Source organism: Carcharodon carcharias, chromosome 11 (assembly GCF_017639515.1).
Source record: "Carcharodon carcharias isolate sCarCar2 chromosome 11, sCarCar2.pri, whole genome shotgun sequence".
NCBI lineage: Eukaryota > Metazoa > Chordata > Chondrichthyes > Lamniformes > Lamnidae > Carcharodon > Carcharodon carcharias.
In genome coordinates, this window is record NC_054477.1 from 127,213,493 (window position 1) to 127,232,658 (window position 19,166).

The window sequence follows — 19,166 nt, forward strand, 5'->3', positions numbered from 1 at the left end:
AGGCAAATAAAGGGTATTGCATTACACTCCTGACTTGTGCCTTGGAGATGGCAGATAAGCTTTAGGGAGTTATTCACTGCAGGATTCCTAGTCTCTGACCTGCTCTTGTAGCCACAGCATTTATATGGCTAATCAAGTTCAGTTTCTGGTCAATGGTAGCCCCCAGGATGTTACTTTTATACACGATTCCCCTTGCAATCAACACCAACATTCCATTTGCCTTCCTAATCTCTTCCTGTACCTGCATACTAACTTCTTGTGATTCTTTTTTTAAATTCTTTCACAGGACGTAGGCATTGCTGACTAGGCCAGCATTTTTATTGCCCTTCCCTAATTTCCCCTGAGAAGGTGGTAGTGAGCTGCCTTCTTGAACCGCTGTTGTCCATGTACCAGGACATCCAGATCCCTCTGTACCGTAGAGTGTCTCCATTCAATAGTATATTGCTTTTCTTTTTCTCTCACCAAAATAGACAAGTTCACATTCTCTCATATTGTACTCCATCGGCCAAATTTTTTCCACTCACTTAACCTACCAAAATCTCTTTGTAGATTCTTTGTTCTTTTGCCAAATTACTTTCCTACCTATCTTTGTGTCATCAGCAAATTTAGCCACCATTCATTCGGTCCCTTCATCCAGATCATTGATACTGATTGTGGGTAGTTGAGACCCCAGCACTAATCCTTATGCAACTCCACTAGTTACACCCTCCAACTTGAAAATGACTCACTTATGCCAACACTCTGTTTCCTGATTGCAAACTAATCCTTTATCAATGCTAATATGTCACTCCCTGCATCATGTAATGATGTACTATCGTATACTATTTTGTGTAGTAACCTTTTATGTGGCACCTTATCGAATGCCTTTTGGAAATCCAAGTACACCACATCTGCACATTCCCCTTTATCCAAGTAGCTTGTTACTTCCTCAAATAACTCTAATCAAACCTGATTTCCCTTTTCACAAAGCGATGTTGACTCTACCGGATTGTATTATTCTTTTCTAAATGTCCCACTATTACCTCCTTAATAATAGATTGGATCAGTTTCCCCTTGACAAATGTTAGGCTAACTGGCCTATATTTTCCTGCCTTCTGTCTCCCTCCTTCCTGGAATAAAGGTATTATATTAACAATTTTCCAATCTGCTGGGATCTTTCCAGAATATATGGAATTTTGGAAGATCACAACCAATGCATCTACTTTCTCAGTAGCCACTTCTTTTAAGACCCTAGGATGTGGGCAATCAGGTCCACACGACTTGTCAGTCTTTAGTTCTAATAGTTTTGCCAGTATCTTTTCTTTTGTTTGTGATTGTTTTCCCTTTTTTCTCTTGATTTTCAAGAATTCTTGGGATTTTTTTTATGTTTTCTACAGTAAAGATGGGCACAAAACACCTATTCAACATTTCTGCCATTTTCTAAACGCCCATTCTTAATTCCCCAGTCTCACCCTCTAATGTGTTAATGTTGAATTTGTGTTGCAATGAAGAGCTTGCTTTAAATTGGTATTTAAACCCAGCCATCCCCAATTGGGGAAGGATCTGTCCAATCTTCTGACCTACCACTAATCTTCTTCTTATTGTCCACTTTTACTTTCAATTTGACACTATCCTTAATTTCCTTAGTTACCCACGGATGGTGCATCCTTCTCAGTTTAACATACAATTGTTGAGTGTCATGATATATTTCCTTAAATGTCTGCCAATGCTTCTCTACCATCTTACCATTTAAGCTATTTTTCCAGTCCACTTTAGCCAGCCCTGTCTTTATTCCCTTGAAATTATCTTTATTAGTCTTAGACCCACACTTCTTGCCCTCAAACTAAATATGAAATTCTATCATGCTATGAACAGTGTTGCCTGGAGGCTCCTTTACTGTGAGGGCAGTAATTAATTCTATCTCATTGCACATTACCAGGTCAAAAATAACCTGCTCCCTGTTTGGCACTAGAAGATACTGCTCTAAGAAATTGTCCCAGATATACTCTGTGAATCCATCTTTGCCAATTCAATTTGTCCATTCTGTATGAAGATTACAATCACCCATGATTATCACAGTACCTTTCTTACAAATCCCCCATTATTTCTTCCAGTATACTCTGTCCCACAGTGCAGCTACTGTTAGGGAATTTACAAGCAACTCCCACAAGTGACCTCTTAACTTTGCTATTTCTTATCTTTACCCAATCTGATTCAACATCTTGAAATAGTAAAATAAGGTAAGCTATCACTACTGTACTAATGTTATCCTTAATTAACAGAGTTACCCCAACATCTTTTCATAGTCTCCTATCTTTCCAAAATGTCAAAAAGCCTTGAATGTTTAAATCTCAGCCTTGTTCACCATACAACCATTTCACTAAAATGGCTATCAGGTCATACATATTCATTTCTATTTGTACTGTCAATTCATCTGTTTTGTTAGGAATGCTGCACGCAATCAGATACAGAGCCTTTAGTTCTGTCTTTTAACCAATCTTGCAAACTCTGGCCTTATGTGCTGGTGCGCTCTTATGTTTATATGCTTTGCTCTATCATTACCTATATCCTTGCTCAAAAGCATTACCCAATCTCTAATACCTTTATCCATTCTCTTTAATTTACCACATTTTCACTCACGTGATCCCTCTACATTCCACTCTCCTCCACCACAGCACCCCCCCCCGCCCACCCCACCGCCATGTACATTTACTTTAAAGCCCTTACCACCTTAGTTATACAAGTTGCCAGAACACCAGTCCCAGCTCAGTTAATGTGAAGTCTGTCCCAGTCCCTAGTACTGGTGCCAATGCTCCATGAATCAAAACCCATATCTCTCATGCCAATCTTTGAGGCATGCATTCAACTCTCAAATTTTATTCATCCTACGCTTGTGGCTCCCATAGTAATACAGGGATTATTACCTTTGTGGTCCTGGTTTTTTATTTCACCCCCTAGCTGCTCATAATTCCAAAGCAGAACCTCTTTCTTAGTCCTGTACATGTCATTGTTACCCACTAGAATTGCTCCCTGCACCATGGTGCCATAGTCAGTTCGCTGATCTACCCTGCAATCCCTGTTCTTATCCACACAAGCTGCAAAAACCTCAAACTGTTGGACGATTGCGAGGGCTGAGGCTCCTTCACTTCTACCTTCTTGACCCCCATACCTGCCTCACCTGGAGTCACACCCTCCCATCCCTGATCACAGACCAAGTCAGAAGGCCCTAGCCTAAGGGGTATGATCCTTCCTGGAGCAAATTGTCCAGGCAACATTTCCCTTCCATGATGCATTGCAGTGTCTTAAGCTCATACTTCAGTTTATCAACACTGCCAAAGTTCCTCAAACTGCAGACACTTATGTTAGATTGTAGAATGCATTACCTTCTGTTGTTGCATTGTTGATCAGCAACTTAGAGCCTGTTTCTTTATGCTATGTTTCTGGAACTACTCTTTACCGACATGAGCAACATGCCAGCTTTTGCTGCAACATTGTTCTTTTCCTCTGACTGTGTAAACTGACATTAAAATAGAAAATGCTGGAAATAATTTCTGTTTTAATTTAAGATTTCCAGCTTCTACAATATTTTGCTTTGGCATTAGTGTTTGAACTGATACCTGCTTTGTTGCTGCTGTGATCCAACATTCAAACTTAGACCAGTCTACCCATCTGAAGTGGTTGAGGGTGTGGCATGGGTGAGGTGCCTCAATGTTAAGGTTGTAACTTTCCTACCTCTTGGAGAGAGCAGGTGATTGGGGAGGTGGGGGTGTGGTTTATAAATTTGATTCCAAAAACTCTTTAATATTAGTCAATCACCTATAGCATGGCTGAGAGGTTTTGCCAAGTTCCTGTTGACTGAGCCACAAATAGATATGAATGCCCTGTCAAAAGATAATTATCAACATTCCTTTCATCCAGGAAATTAGTTTGCCCAGAAACTTAGGGCTGGATTTTTATGGAGTCTGGAAGACTCGATGGCAGGCAGCATTGTTTCTGACAGGTCCAGTTTTTTCCAGATGGGGGAAGGGGGCGGGTGTGATTCATACAGCAGGGCGATTTGAATTTAGTGCTGAGTTCAAATATGCCCCATTTTGGCTGGTCCAAGGATCTTAACCCACAGTGTGGGAGTCATGAATTTATGGAGTAGATGCCTGGGGAGTCGGTGGTGTAACCGACAGGACTGGTCCAAAGACCCAGGGCAATGCAGGTTCAAATCCACCAGCAGATGGTGGAATTTGAATTCAAAAAAATCTGGAATTAAGAAAGTCTAAGGATGGCCATGAAACAGTTGTTGATTGTCATTAAAAACCCATCTGATTCACTGATGTGCTTTACGGAAAGAACTCCGCTGTCCTTGCCTGTTCTGGCCTACATGTTAAATGCCCTCTGAAAATGGCCCAGCAAGCCAGTCAGTTGTACCACAATCGCTAGAAAGTCTATAAGGAATGAAACTGGACAGACCGCCTGCCATTGACTTAGGAACTGGAAATGACAATGACAAACTCAGAACAAAAACAGAATTACCTGGAAAAACTCAGCAGGTCTGGCAGCGTCGGCGGAGAAGAAGAGTTGACGTTTCGAGTCCTCATGACCCTTCCACAGAACTGAGTGAATATAAGGAGAGGGGTGATATATAAGCTGGTTTAAGGTAGGTGGTGGTGGGGGGGGGGTGGCGGGGGGGAGAGGAAGAGAGAGAATCAACTCATCAACTCTTTTCTTCCCTGCCAATGCTGCTAGACCTGCTGAGTTTTTCCAGGTAATTTTGTTTTTGTTTTGGATTTCCAGCATCTGCAGTTTTTTGTTTTTATTTTTATGACAAACTTAGCCCTGTTGACCATGCAAAGTCTTCATTACATCTACGGGCTTGTGCAAAAAATTGCAAGAGCTGCCGCACAGACAAGTCAAGCAATAGCCTGACATAGTCATACTCACAGAATCATACCTTAAAGATAATGTCCCAGATACCACCATCACCATTCCTGGGAATGTCCTGTCCCAGAGGCAGGACAGACCCAGCAGAGGTAGCGACAGAGTGGTAAACAGTTGGGAGGGAGTTGCCATGGGAGTCCTCGACATCGACTATGGACCCTGTGAAGTCTCCTGGCATCAAGTCAAGCATTGGGAAGGTAACCTCCTGCTGATTACCACATACCGCACCCCTCCCCCGCCCACTCACCACTGCCCCCCCACCCATCCATCCGCCTGCAACCACGCCGCCCCCCCCCCCACCTCCCCCCACCCCCCATCCCCCAGTCGCTCAGCTGAAGGATCAGTGCTTCCTCCAAGTGGTGAGGATGGCAAGAGCACAGAGTATAATCAAGGCAGAGGACTTCAATGTCCATCACCAGGAATGGCTCAGTAGCACCATTACTAACCGAGCTAGTAGTCCTAAAAGACATGGCTGCTAGACTGGGTCTGGGGCAGGTGGTGAGGGAGCCAACATTGTTGACCTCATCCTTACCAGTTTGCCTGTCGAAGATCTATCTGTCCATGATAGTATTGATAGGAGTGACCACTTTACAATCCTTGTGGAGACAAAGTCCCATCTTCACATTGACAATACCCTCCATTGTGTTCTGTGGCACTGCCATCATGTTAAATGGGATAGATTTCAAACAGATCTAGCAACTCAAAACTGGGTATCCGTGAAGCCCTATGGGCTACCAACAACAGCAGAATTATATCCAGCCACGATCTGTAACCTCATGGCCTAGCATACCCCTCACTCTACCATTACCATTAAGCCAGGAGATCAACTCTGGTTCAATGAAGAGTGCAGGAGGGTATGCCAGGAGTAGCACCAGGCATACCTAAAAATGAGGCATCAACCTGGTGAAGCTACAACACAGGACTACTTGTATGCCAAATAGTGTAAGCAGCATGCAATAGACAGAGTTAAGCAATCTCACAACTAACAGATCAGATCTAAGCTCTGTAGTTCTGCACATCCAGTCATGAATGGTGGTGGACAATTACACAACTCACTGGAGGAGGAGGCTCCATAAATATCCCCATCCTCAATGATGGGGGAGCCTAGCACATCAGTGCAAAAGGTGCAGCTGAAGCATTTGCAACAATTTTCAGCCAGAAGCGCCGAATGATCCATCTTGGCCTCCTCCAGAGGTCCCCAGCATCATCGATGTTAGTCTTCAGCCAATTTAATTCACTTCACGTGATATCAAGAAATGGCTGAAGCCACTGGATACTGCAAAGGCCATATTTCGGCAAGAGCACTGAAGACTTGTGCTCCAGAACTTGCCACGCCCCTAGCCAAGCTGTTCCAATACAGCTACAACATTGGTATCTACCTGGCCAATTAATGAAGATCAGTCTGCTCTTGATCATCAGTAACGTGATGGAAGGGATCATTAACAGTCCAATCAAGTGTCACTTGCTTAGTAACAACCTGCTCACTGATACTCAGTTAGGGTTCCGCCAGGGTCACTCAGCTCGTGACCTAATTACATCCTTGGTTCGAAGATGGCCAGAAGAGCTGAACTCCAGTTTGAGGTGTGAGTGACTGCCCTTGACATGAAACCAGCATTTGACCGAGTGTGGCATCAAGGAGACCAAGCAAAGCTAGAGTCAATGGGAATCAGGGGGAAACTTTGCTGCTGGTTGGAGTCATACCTAGCAAAAAGGAAGATGCCTGTGGTTGTTGGGGGTCAGTTCTGTCTGTTCCTGACATCACTGCAAGAGCTCCTCAGGGTAGTGTCCTAGTCCCAAGTATCTTCAGTTGCTTCATCATTGACCTTCCTTCCATCATAAGGTCAGAAGTGGGGATGTTCGCTGATGATTGCACAATGTTCAGCATGATCCGCAACTCCACAGATACTAAAGCTATCCATGCCCAAATACAGCAAGACCTGGACAATATCCAGGCATGGGCTGACAAGTGGCAAGTAACATTCACGCCGCACAAGTGCTGGGCAATGACCATCTGCACAAGAGAGAATCTAACCATCACCCCTTGACATTCAATGGCATTACCATCGCTGAATACCCCACAATCAACATCCTGGGGGTTACCATGGACCAGAGACTGAACTGGACTAGCCATATAAATCGTGTGGCTGCAAGAGCAGGTCAGAGGCTAGGAATCCTGTGGCAAGTTATTCACCTCTTGACCCCCACCCCCCAAAGCCCATCTACCTTTTATAAGGCACAAGTCAGGAGTGTGGTGGAATACTAAGCTCCAATAACATTCAAGAAACTCGATACCATTCAGGGCAAAGCAGCCTGCTTGACTGGCATACCATCCACAAACATTCATTCCCTCTACCACCAATGCACTGTGGCAGCAGCATGTATCATCTACAAGATGCACTTTAGGAACTCACCAAGACTCTTCAGACAGCATCTTCCAAACCCACAGCCACTACCATCTAGAAGGGCAAGGGCAGCAGATACATGGGGAACACCACCACCTGCAAGTTCCCCTTCAAGGCACACACTATCCTGTTGCTGGGTCAAAATCATGGAACTCCCCTCCTAACAGCACTGTGGGTGTACCTACACCACATGGACTGCAGCAATTCAAGAAGGCAGCCCAGCACCAACTTCTCAAGGGCAAACAGGGCTGGGCAATAAACGTTGGCCTAGCCAGCAATGCCCACACCCCATGAGCAAATATGAAAAAAAGCTCTTGAAGGGTGGATAAGGTCTGTTTAAGTGTCATGATTTTATGTTTTTTAAACTAAAAAAAAGTCTTAAGCTATCAGTGAAAGTTTAAAAAAAACACCATCCGTCGGACTGCTTTGATTGACAGGCCATTCATCTGGTCTAGATTAGAGAAACATATCACCATCTGTCCATGCAGTTGCAGTAGAATTCTTCGTTGACATTTCCCAAATGTTATTATTATGTCATTATGATAGTTAGGCTGAGTTTCAAAAGCTACAGTTATCTCAGCAGGGGATACTGAGTTCACAATTTCATTGACAGTTTAAAGAAGCTGTTGAAGGATTGATTGTCATCGATGTGAAGTCTGAATTTAAGTTTGTTTTATAAGAGATGGAACACTTGAGATTTAAATGCTTTGAATGGGAGTTTTTTGCAATATCAAGTGTGCCTGAGTGAGAGTTGTATCAGATTGTTAGAAGTTTATTTTTTTCATACATGGGAGTTGTTGGAGAGTTGAGGAGGGGTGAGGGCCAGAGGGCCAAAACAGCTTCTAAAATAACTGAGAGAAAGTCCCAGAGAACAGCGGCAGGCTTTTTAATTGGCCTGCCTCGGTGCTTGCCCCCACCACCCCAACCCCCCTTGCACCCACCTTAAGAATTGCTTCTGGAGTAGTGGGTCTGACTCAATCCTGTCCCCACCTCCCTGGGACAAAAATTGGGCCTAACCTATCCCTTTAAATTTAGGAGGCTCTGCCAAATTGGGAAATTTCCACCTTGTTAGCATAAATCCAGCCCTTAGTTTCCCAGTGAGGAATTATGTGGAAGATCATGCATTCTTCTGCTCTCTAACATGCTGGACATGACTTTAATTCTGTGTAAGTGGATGGGTTTTCACTCAGTTAAATTCCTGCTGATAGTCTGTCTGTACAGGAATGCTCTGCAGTACCTGTATGTTTCCTTCTCACTGCAAAGTGACATTTTAATATAGAAATTGCAAAGCAGGCATTCACAGATTTACATCCTCCAGCTGTACTTCTGTAAGTTTACACACATTTATAAATACACATAAAGTGCACTTATAGTCACTCATTTGCAGCACAAATGGTTTTGTAACAAAGTGCCACCGAATTTTAGGAAATTTCGAATCAGTCAAAATCCTGCAAAAAAAAAATCATTTCTGAGAACAAGCATATTTTTTATTATTCATTTTATCAATTTTCTGATTATTTTCATGTGTCATATTAACACTTGCTTAAATCACTTCTTAACCGCTCTTGCAGATTTAGATGCAGGACAAGTTGGATTGGCTCTTTCGTATGCTATCACACTAATGGGCATGTTCCAATGGGGAGTACGACAAAGTGCTGAAGTTGAAAATCTGGTAAGGATGTTCTTAAAATTTTTTATTTAATAAACAACAAGAATCTGATGAGTTAAGTGGCTGGCGGTAGAGTTTCTGCTTTGGGTAAAATCACTGATTTTGTGCAACTTGTTCCTTTTTTTTGGATAACATTTATTTTTCATCACACTCTGCCACACCCACGTGTATTGTTGGAGTTGAAAACTGCTGCTTGTCAGTGCCATTGTTCAGTTAGACCCTCCTGCCAGTTGGGGTATTCACAGTTATTTGGAGCCATATGGGAAGAATCAGCACTCCCAGTGACAGAGAAGCCCCATTAAGGATCAATTAACGAATTAAGCTAGCTACCCAATCATTAAGAATACCCTAGAGTATCACAGAGCTGCCTTGTTCGGGTATCAGATCACCAAATCTGCCACAGAGTGTTTATTTGGTTCTAAGTTTCAATCGCCAGGCTTGTCATCTTGGAACCGACCCCAAAAAGACCCCATTTATCTCTTTCCTCTCTTCCTCACCGAAGAAAACAATTTCTTATAATAAATTTTACGTTCATATTCATTTCTGTTTCTCTAATTAATTATTGTAAAAATGCTATTATGAGCTCCGAACAAGCTCAACAAGCTTATTGCTTTTGAAGAACAAGCCATCCTGAAATAAAAACAGAAAATGCTGGAAATATGCAGCAGTTCTGGCAGTATCTGTGGAGAGAGAAATGCGTTTATGTTTCAGGCAAGTGACCTGAAACCTGAAACATTAGGTCTGTTTCTCTGTCCACAGATGCTGTTTGAACCGCTGCATATTTTCAGCATTTTCTATTTTCATTTCAGATTTCCAACATCCACAATACTTTACTCTTGTAAGCCAATTCTGAAATACGCTGCAAGATTTTTACACTATTGCAGATTTGATTGTTTTCTGAAACTCATCTGAGACATCGTTGACTTGTATAACAAATCAAAATATGACACACTACTTTAAAAGGACAGATTTTCATATCTATACGATATGATGTTGATCTGTAATATGCAAATTTTAATAACTTCCAAAATTTCCTCTGCTGCTTTATTGCTGTTTTGCTTTTGCTGAAGTTTGGGGTCAAGTTAATTTTCAAGAGTTTTTATTTATATGTATTCGTTCATGGAATATGGGCATTTTTACCCAGGCCAGCCTTTGTTGTCCACCCCTAATTGTCCTTAAGAAGATGGTAGTAAGTTAAAACTGGATCACATTGAAAAACAGTTTGTGAAGCAGTGCCATAGTCCTTTGCTTTGCTTTGCATGTTCTGTTGTTAGTATGGACTTCATCCTGTATTACATGTACTAACTGCATTGAATGCTGAGGTAACTTTGATGATTTGAGACAAAGGCATTAGTCTACAGTCTTGATGATAATAGAAGGTAAATAAAGCAAAAACTAATGTTTCTACCTACTTGAAGTCTAATAATTTCATCCATTTGAAGGGCCTAGAAGCATTTGCATTTCACTTCAGATCATGAAAAGTGCTAGAATTATATAATTCCTTGTCACCAAAAATTTTCAGATCTTTTAGTCTTCGGTTTAGTCTCACCCCTGTGTGTATATATATGCTGTATTATGTGTATTTTTATGCAAAATGAGTTTTAAGTGACCAGACTCATTTTATATAAAATCTTTATGGCTGGGAAGTCGATATTTTTTCCCAAGTAAAGTGGTTCAAATTAAATCTTGTGTGAAAGAAAATGGTCTAACACATTTTGCCAGTCAGACTCCTCATCACTTTTAAATTTTGTCTTATACTTGTAGTTGACTTCAGTGGAAAGAGTACTAGACTACACTGAACTTGAAAGTGAAGCACCATGGGAATCTCACAAGCCCCCACCCAATGGTTGGCCAGACCATGGAGCTGTCATATTTGAAAATGTCAACTTTGGCTACAGTCCAGATTGTGAGCCTGTTCTAAAGGACCTGAATCTAGCAATCAGATCAAAAGAAAAAGTAAGCAAAATCAGCTACTGTTTAACAATTAATCACTTTGACTTCCATTGTTTGAAAAATCTGATTTTAGCCAGTTATTAGACAATTCTTACTGTTAATGTTGTGCTATCAATTTTTGAAAATAAATATCTGAACAAACTAAGAGAATAGCCACACCACTCTACATTTCCCAAGCAGAGTTCACCATGGGCTGGATTTTGCACACACCCTGCTGGTGTGCTTTGGGCGAAGGATCATACAAAATATGTAGGGTGGCTAGCCTTCCCGTCCACCTCTGACCCAGTCTCCATAATATGGGGGGTTGAGTAACTCTTTCGAGTACAAACCTGTTTCAGATGAAGTTACATTGTTTCATAGTTTGCCATTGTGAGATTTGAACTCTTGATCTTGGGGTTACAAGCCCAGTACCATAACCACTTGGCTATTTAGGCCAAGCCGGGGGGTTGAGTAAGATGCCTGCCTGCCCTTGAGCCAATTACGAACCTTAAGTGGCCAATTATTGCCCACTTAAGGCCCTCAATCCACCTTCAGTGCCATTGCACTGGGCAATGGCAGGCCGGTGAGAGTGGGAATGTCATTTCTTCTTAACAACTTTGGTGAAAAGGCAGGAAGAGGATGGGGGGGGCACATCATTCAGGAGTGTACCCTGTGCACATCGGAGACACCCGTGCAAGATGTTACTCCCCACTTTGTGCCTCCCTGCCTGGCCTCCAAAACCCATCCCACTAAACCCCCCTCCCTAGGGTGCCCCGCTCCCTCCCTGCCCTAAAAACACAGGACTTACCCAGGTCTGGTGTCCATCGTCAATCTTGGTGGAACTGCTTGCAATCCTACTAGCACCCAATACTGAGTTGTGGCCGCCAGCTCTCAAGAATGGGACTTCCTCTGAGGGGCGGAAGTCTGACCCTCAGCTTGATATAGCCACCCAGAGTATGTTGTCACTGCGGGGCAACCTTTTTTAAAGTCAGCCAGTTTGGAAAAGACGCTTCTTCTGGCGCGATTACTCCCACCCACCGTCTCTCTTCCCCCCCCCCGTAATATGCAATCTCAAAAATCGTTCTGAACACCCCATGACCCACCATGTTGGTGACCAGTTAATGGCTGGGAAATTTTAATTCCAACTTGTAATTTGCAAAGAAATCACATGAGAAAAATCTTCATTTAAGTGCTTGTGTGAGTGTTGTATCTGTGCAATGAACATCTTAAAATTAAATGCGTTCACTTTTCTTTTGAAGCAATTTAGAAACTCGGACAATCTATCAAAATCAAGAGATTTGTGCAGAGGGTAATAATGGCTAGTCAACTGCATGACTCTGATTACCATAACACTAAAATAATACTTCACATCCAAGCAACTAAATAAAATATACCCAGATAAATAGAACCATAGTAAAAAAGGAACCCATTCAGCGCATTGTCTCTGCTGGCTCTTTGCTAGAGCAATGTTAAACTAATTCTCCTGCCATTTTCTTTCCAAAACCCTATATAATTTTGCTGCTTCAAATATTCATCAACTTGTACTTTTAAAAGATACAATTTTTCTGTCTCAGTCACTCCCTTGTGGCAAAGCAATCCAAAAACTCTAAATAAAGTTCTCCTGACTTATGCAACTCATTAACCTATGCATAGTGCTCTAACTTATATCTTGTATGCCCTATTTATAAAATCCAAAATGTTATCAATTTTTTTTATGACATTATCTACCTGCTCTTTCATTTTCAAATAATTACCTGTTAAAACACCAGGGGCAGGATGTTTTGGATGGCGGGGTTTTCCACACCGAATTGGCTAAAGATGGGACTTCTGCCCCTCACTTGGAGAGCTATTGGCCAATCTGATTGGAGGCACATCCTGCAATGCAGCTCAGCACGAATCTAAGGGCCATAGCCTTCAAGAGGTCACCTCACAGAATCACAGAATTGTTTAAGCGCCGACCATTCGGCCCATTGTGTCTACGCCGGCTCTCTGAATAAGCAGTTCAGCTAGTGCCATTCTCCCATCTTCTTCCCATAACCCTGCACGTTGTTCCTTTTCAGATAAGTCTAATTCCCTTCTGAATGCATCAGTTGAACCTGCCTCCACCACATTCTCAGGCAGTGCATTCCAGACCTTAACCTGCATGAATAAGTGTTTCCTCATGTCACTTTTGCTTCTTTTACCAATTTATTTTAAATCAGTGTCCCCTGCATCTCTATCATTTCACAAGCGGGAACAGTTTCTTCCTATCTGCTCTGACCATCGTTTACACCTACAATGCCCACCACTCCCAGTAGGTTTGCTGGCCATCCAGAGCCTTGGACGTTCTCATTGGCCCTCTCAGAACTTAATTAGACAGAACTCCCATTATTTGATTGCCTCCTTGAAAATTTCCACCTGAGACCCACCCCAGCCACTTCTGGGTTCCCAACCCAGTATCAGGATTGGAACCCTGGAACAAAAATTCAGTCTCCTGTTTCTAATTTTTTCTCATTTCTAATTCTAACCTCCCAGCCCTGCTTGCATAGTACAATGAAAAATGAACAATAAATTAATTAATATTGCATACTTTTACAGGTTGGGCTTGTTGGAAGGACAGGTGCTGGGAAGAGTTCTCTAATCTCTGCCTTGTTTCGCCTTGCTGAACCAGAAGGGAAAGTCATGATTGATGGCATTGTGACCTCAGAACTAGGTTTACATGACCTGCGAAATAGCATGTCTATCATTCCTCAGGTACAGTATGAGCTGATTCAAATCAAATGTTTCCGAATATCATTAGCCTTATGATGAGCTGGTTTAATATACTTTTGTAACCTTGATCATAATATACTAATCCTTTTATATCTAACCTTAAGTTTATTGTATGGAATAAAGTTAAGAACAGCTTTTTTGCTTCCTCTGCTGTTATAAATGGTTAATGTACGGCCACCACTTTTAAGCCTTCAGTTGATTGTCAAATGAACTAAACAATATGTAGTGCCTTTCACATCAAAACATCTAATTGTTTTTTGCCCAATAATTTTTATTGAAGTGCAGTGGCAGTTGTATAAGCAGACTGCTTCATAATTTTGTAAAATATTTGGAGGGAACAGTGAACCAGAGATGACATAGGGAGAATTTTTTTTATGCAAAGGTTGGGATTTGGTTCATAATGCCTGATAGGATGGTGGACAGCCTTCTAAAGGAAATTAGATAAGCACATGGAGAAAATAGTTGCAGAAATATAGGGAAGGAGCATGGAAGTGGGACTAACTCGACTGCTTTTCAAAACAGCCAACGCAGATGCTTTGGGCTGAATGGCCTCCTCCTGTGCTGTACCTTTCTATGATTCCGTGTGTGCTCATTCTAAGGCACAAGCTTAATGACACATAAACCAAAGTTCTAGATGAGAATTTTTTTAGCTGTGGAACATATTTTCATTTGCTGTGTAGAAATTGTTTGCATTTCATTTTTAAAACAAAGAACATGACTAATTTGTCCTTCTGCTGTACTGGAGCTTAACTAATGTTTACAGGTATTTGGCACCTTAGTCAGCTGACTCTAATTACATTTTCTATAAATGATAATCATATTGTCTAATCATTTCTGAAATTAAATTGATTTTATTAATTACATAAATTAATTACATTAATTTTTCGTAAGTTCTATGGAAGATGAAGTAACAGACCTTTGTTTACATTAAAGAAGTTGCACCTGTCAATTTATTAATTTTGGAGAAAATTAGTTCTTGCTCATTAAAAAAAAACATTTATCTGGAATCAGTTTATTGGTGAATAAGTTGTTATGGAATTGACAAAGAAAAAAGCTTATCCAAACTTTCAATCTAAAATGTCTCCCAGCAAAGACTGTATTCTTTTCAACTGGGAAAAATCACAGAATCTCACAGTGCAGAAGAGCCCTTTGGCCCATTGAGTCTGCACCGACACGTGAGAAACACCTGACCCACCTACCTAATCCCATTTACCAGCACTTGGCCCATAGCCTTGAATGTTAACCCGCCTCCACCACCCTCCCAGGCAGTATATTCCAGACCGTCACCACCCTCTGGGTAAAAAGGTTTTCCTCACATCCCCCCTAAATCTCCTGCCCCACACCTTGAACTTATGTCCCCTTGTGACTGACACTTCAACTAAGGGGAACAGCTGCTCCCTATCCACCCTGTCCATGCCCCTCATAATCTTGTACACCTCGATCTGGTCGCTCCTCAGTCTTCTCTGCTCCAGTGAAAACAACCCAAGTCTATCCAACCTCTCTTCATAACTTAAATGTTTCATTCCAGGCAACATCCTGGTGAATCTCCTCTGCACCCCCTCCAGTGCAATTGCATCCTTCCTATAATGTGGCGACCAGAACTGCACACAGTACTCCAGCTGTGGCCTCACCAAGGTTCTATACAACTCCAACATGACCTCCCTACTTTTGTAATCTATGCTTCGATTGATAAAGGCAAGTGTCCCATATGCCTTTTTCACCACCCCACTAACATGCCCCTCCGCCTTCAGAGATCTATGGACACACACGCCAAGGTCCCTTTGTTCCTCAGAACTTCCTAGTGTCATGCCGTTCATTGAATACTTCCTTGTCAAATTACTTCTTCCAAAGTGTATCACCTCACACTTTTCAGGGTTAGATTCCATCTGCCACTTATCTGCCCATTTGACCATCCCATCCATATCTTCCTGTAGCCCAAGACACTCAGCCTCACTGTTCACCACCCGGCCTATCTTTGTGTCATCCGCAAACTTACTAACCCTACCCTCCACATAGTCATCTATGTTGTTTCTATAAATGACAAATAATAGGGGACCAAGCACAGATCCCTGTGGTACGCCACTGGACACTGGCTTCCAGTCACTAAAGCATCCTTCTGTCATCACCCTCTGTCTCCTACAACTAAGCCAATTTTGAATCTACCTTATCAAATTAGGCCTCCCAGCTTCAAGAGCCCATCAGTGTCCATAATTGGATGGCAAGAGCAGTCTCTGCCCACTAATCAACTTTTTCACACAATGTGGGGTTGTGACCCCCATTTGACTCCAAAATTGAGGTCCGGACCCAAAGGACAAAATTCTACTCCTAGGGCCAGATTTTTGCTACCAAGGGGGATAGCTCCCAACTTGGCAGACCCACTCAGTTTAAAGGACTCCGTTGGACCCATTTCTCATTCCAAGAAGATGGAGATGAGGATGAGTCTGAGAAGCAGATCCTAGGCAGCCACAGAGGCAGGTGAGTGCTGAGGCAGTCTGGTTAGTAGGCCCGTATTGGCTCCCTGGGACTTTGTCCCAGTTGTTTTAGAAGCGTTTAGGCCCTCTAACACTCACTCCTCAACCCCCCTCACCCATCCTCCATGTTGCCTCACACCACCCCCCCTTGACTTATGCCAACCCATGCTGCCCTCTCCACACCATGCCCCTATGGCCCCTCACTTCCCCATGCCACCTCCATAACTACTCACCCAATACCTACCATGGGCAGAACCTCAGGAGCCCTTGGAGATGAAAATAAACTTCAAACAATCTAACACAGCTCTCACTCGTACACACTTGATAGTGAAAAAAAACATTCAAAGTACTTAAATCTCAGGTGTTCCACCACTTATAAAAAAACCTCAATTCAGACCCCACATCCATGACAGCCAATCCTTGAAAAGCTCCTTTTCACTTTCAATCAAACTGTGAACTCCGAATCCTCAGCTGAGATAATTATACCTTTTGAAACTCAGCCAGGCATTCATAATGGCAAAATAATTGGCCCTCGTTAAATTTCAATAAATAACTCCAATGAAACTACATAAATGTTTTCTTCTAATCTACACGAGATGACCTGTTAACTGAAACAGTCCAGTAGACTGTAAGTGGAATCGTCCTTTCCTGCCAGTGGCGGGGTTCGTGGCGGGCAGGGGCAGAGAATACAGCATAAGTGAAAAAATCAGTTTCCCTACAGTGTGAAACAACAGGGGTCACTTGCGGTCCTGACTGTCATGGTGGGAGACTGGCGGGTTGCCATTACTGCCAAAGGCTGTCAGGAAGCTTTACCATGTCATTAGTGGGATTCAAATTACCACCTAACCGGAATTGACCCTCCCCGTCTGATCGTCTGCCCCGCCCTCAGTAGTTCATGCCAGCCCAAAACACGACCGGACCAACAACGTACACACTTTGAGACTTACCAGGATGGCAGGCTGGAGTGGGTGGAAGGTACGCAGCATCGATGGAGGGTCAGTGGAGGACGGAGAGGGCAGTCATAAGGTGGGATGGGTGGGGATGCTGGGTCGGGGAGGGGAGTGAGTGGTGTTGTAAGCATGCAACTTTGCGGGGAATGGGGGTTGGAAACGGTGAGCGGTGCAAGCGCTGTGGAGAGCAGGGACCAGTAAGGTGGGAGAGAGCAACAGGGGACCGTGAGAAGGATATGAGAGTAGGGGGACCATAAGGAGTAGAGAGCAGGAAAAAGAGGGGACAGCAAGGACGGGGAGAGCAGGGAACAGTGGGGGCGGTGGTGGTTGAGCAGGGGACTGAGAAGGGGAGGACAGCAGGGGACAGTGAGGGAGGGGAGGAGTCAGAGGGAGGGGTCACTGATGTCAATCGCAGAGTCTGGGAGGACAAATCCAGGGTACTGATGATTGGAGGGAACAGTAACAGTTAAAGGGGGCTGTGAGATGTGGTAGGGTCCGTCAATGGCAAGTGAAAGGCTGTTTTTTGGAGGGGACTTGGAGGTGAACACAGGTCCTAGGGATGGGCATGGGGACTGTAACTGGGGTGGGCTCATTGGGGTGGATGGGCATGTGAATAGTGACAGTGATGGGCTGCAGAGTTATGGGGCGGGTTCTAGGGTGACGGTTGGGAGGGTAAAGGTTACATGTGGGTCAGGTCACTGGTGATGGGGAGGGAGAGTGTGGGTTACAAGTGGAGGGTAGAAAGTGTTACAGACTGTTTGAAAGGAAACGTGCACCATCCTGCTGCTGAGGCACTGTCCGTCCCCTCAATGTGCAGCTCGAGATGCTGATTGGGAGGAGGATAATCGGGTGGGTGTAGCTGCAGATCAGCTCAACTGGACAGACAAACATATACGAACAAATGAAGTACGAGCAAGAGTAGGCCTCTCAGCCCCTTGAGCCTGCAACTGAAGGGGAACCCTAAATACTGCCTGACAAGGGAAAGTTGTCTCTCTAGACTAGGCAGTGAGGGCAAGGGAACTGTGTGCTTGGGAGGCTTCTCCCTCCTGGCTCGCAATGGCCCTGGCAAATATGGATGCCTCCATGCACAGACATGAATCAGGAAAACATAGACCCAGCCTGGGTTGGCCCCTTGAATTGAGGCGGAGGGCAAGGGGGCGCCTAATGCATAGGCATTAACATGAAAAGAAGCAATAAAAATCCAGTAGACTTCCATAAACTACAACCGTACATATAATTACAAGCGTGCAACAGCAATTTACAATGATTGTACACCCATGCCACCAGAGTGAATCAGAACTTGTTAATTTTACGTGCCCTACCACTGTGCCTAGGTGCTTCCCCGACCGCTGCCGCAGGGGTGCAGGCAGCCTGCCGACCGCTGTGCCGCATTCTCTTTGATGACCTTGGTGGCCGTCCTCTGGAGGCTCAAGGCCTGTAAGAGCCCCGGCCTTGTTTGGGTCTCCTGCTCTGGGGCAGGTGCACACTCAGCAGCCCCAGAGGCTGGAGCTGATGGAGTCACAGACAGAGGGGACTTAGAATGGCGGGACACCCTTGGAGAGTCCTGAGTGGAGCCCCAGGGGTGACTGCCTGACGCTCCTACTCTCTTTGGGTCCCCCTCTTGCATAGCATCTGCAAAGTCTCACCAATGGCTACAGCGATGGAGTGCAGGTCTGTGTGCAGAAACTAGGCCGCCATTGTCCCCATGGAGACTTTGATGTGCGCTTACGTCGGTGCCATTACATCAGAGAGCAGGCAGACAGACTCCTCCACCTCACTTGCCATTTGCTTGAGGGCCTCTGAATTCCAGATGTTCCCCTGCCTCTTGCTGCATCTCCATCTTGTCCAGGACCGCTCCCAGAAACTCGTCATCAGACTCAGACTTAGCATCGTCATCATCATCCTCCGCCCTCTGCAGGCTGGGGCTGGGGCTGGACTCAGGATTGGGGTCTGGCCTCACCGTCTTCCTGTTGGTATCTAAATGGAAAGAGGCGAGAATGAGTGACTGCATGGGCTGCCTCCTACGTTACACCGATCATCGCCATCATGTTTCTACATGCAGAGATTAAGAATGCTTCCTCGC

General features: G+C 43.9%; 1 protein-coding gene across 2 annotated transcripts in view; it reads left to right on the plus strand.

The window, feature by feature from the left end:
- abcc4 (ATP-binding cassette, sub-family C (CFTR/MRP), member 4) overlaps positions 1-19,166 on the plus strand; it is a 516,215-nt gene that overhangs the window by 417,110 nt on the left and 79,939 nt on the right. For both annotated transcript variants that reach the window (XM_041199134.1, XM_041199135.1), the window contains exons 24-26: positions 8,882-8,982; positions 10,744-10,935; positions 13,489-13,644. In XM_041199134.1, coding sequence (XP_041055068.1) covers positions 8,882-8,982; positions 10,744-10,935; positions 13,489-13,644 — 449 coding nt within the window. The remainder of the gene's footprint in view (positions 1-8,881; positions 8,983-10,743; positions 10,936-13,488; positions 13,645-19,166) is intronic.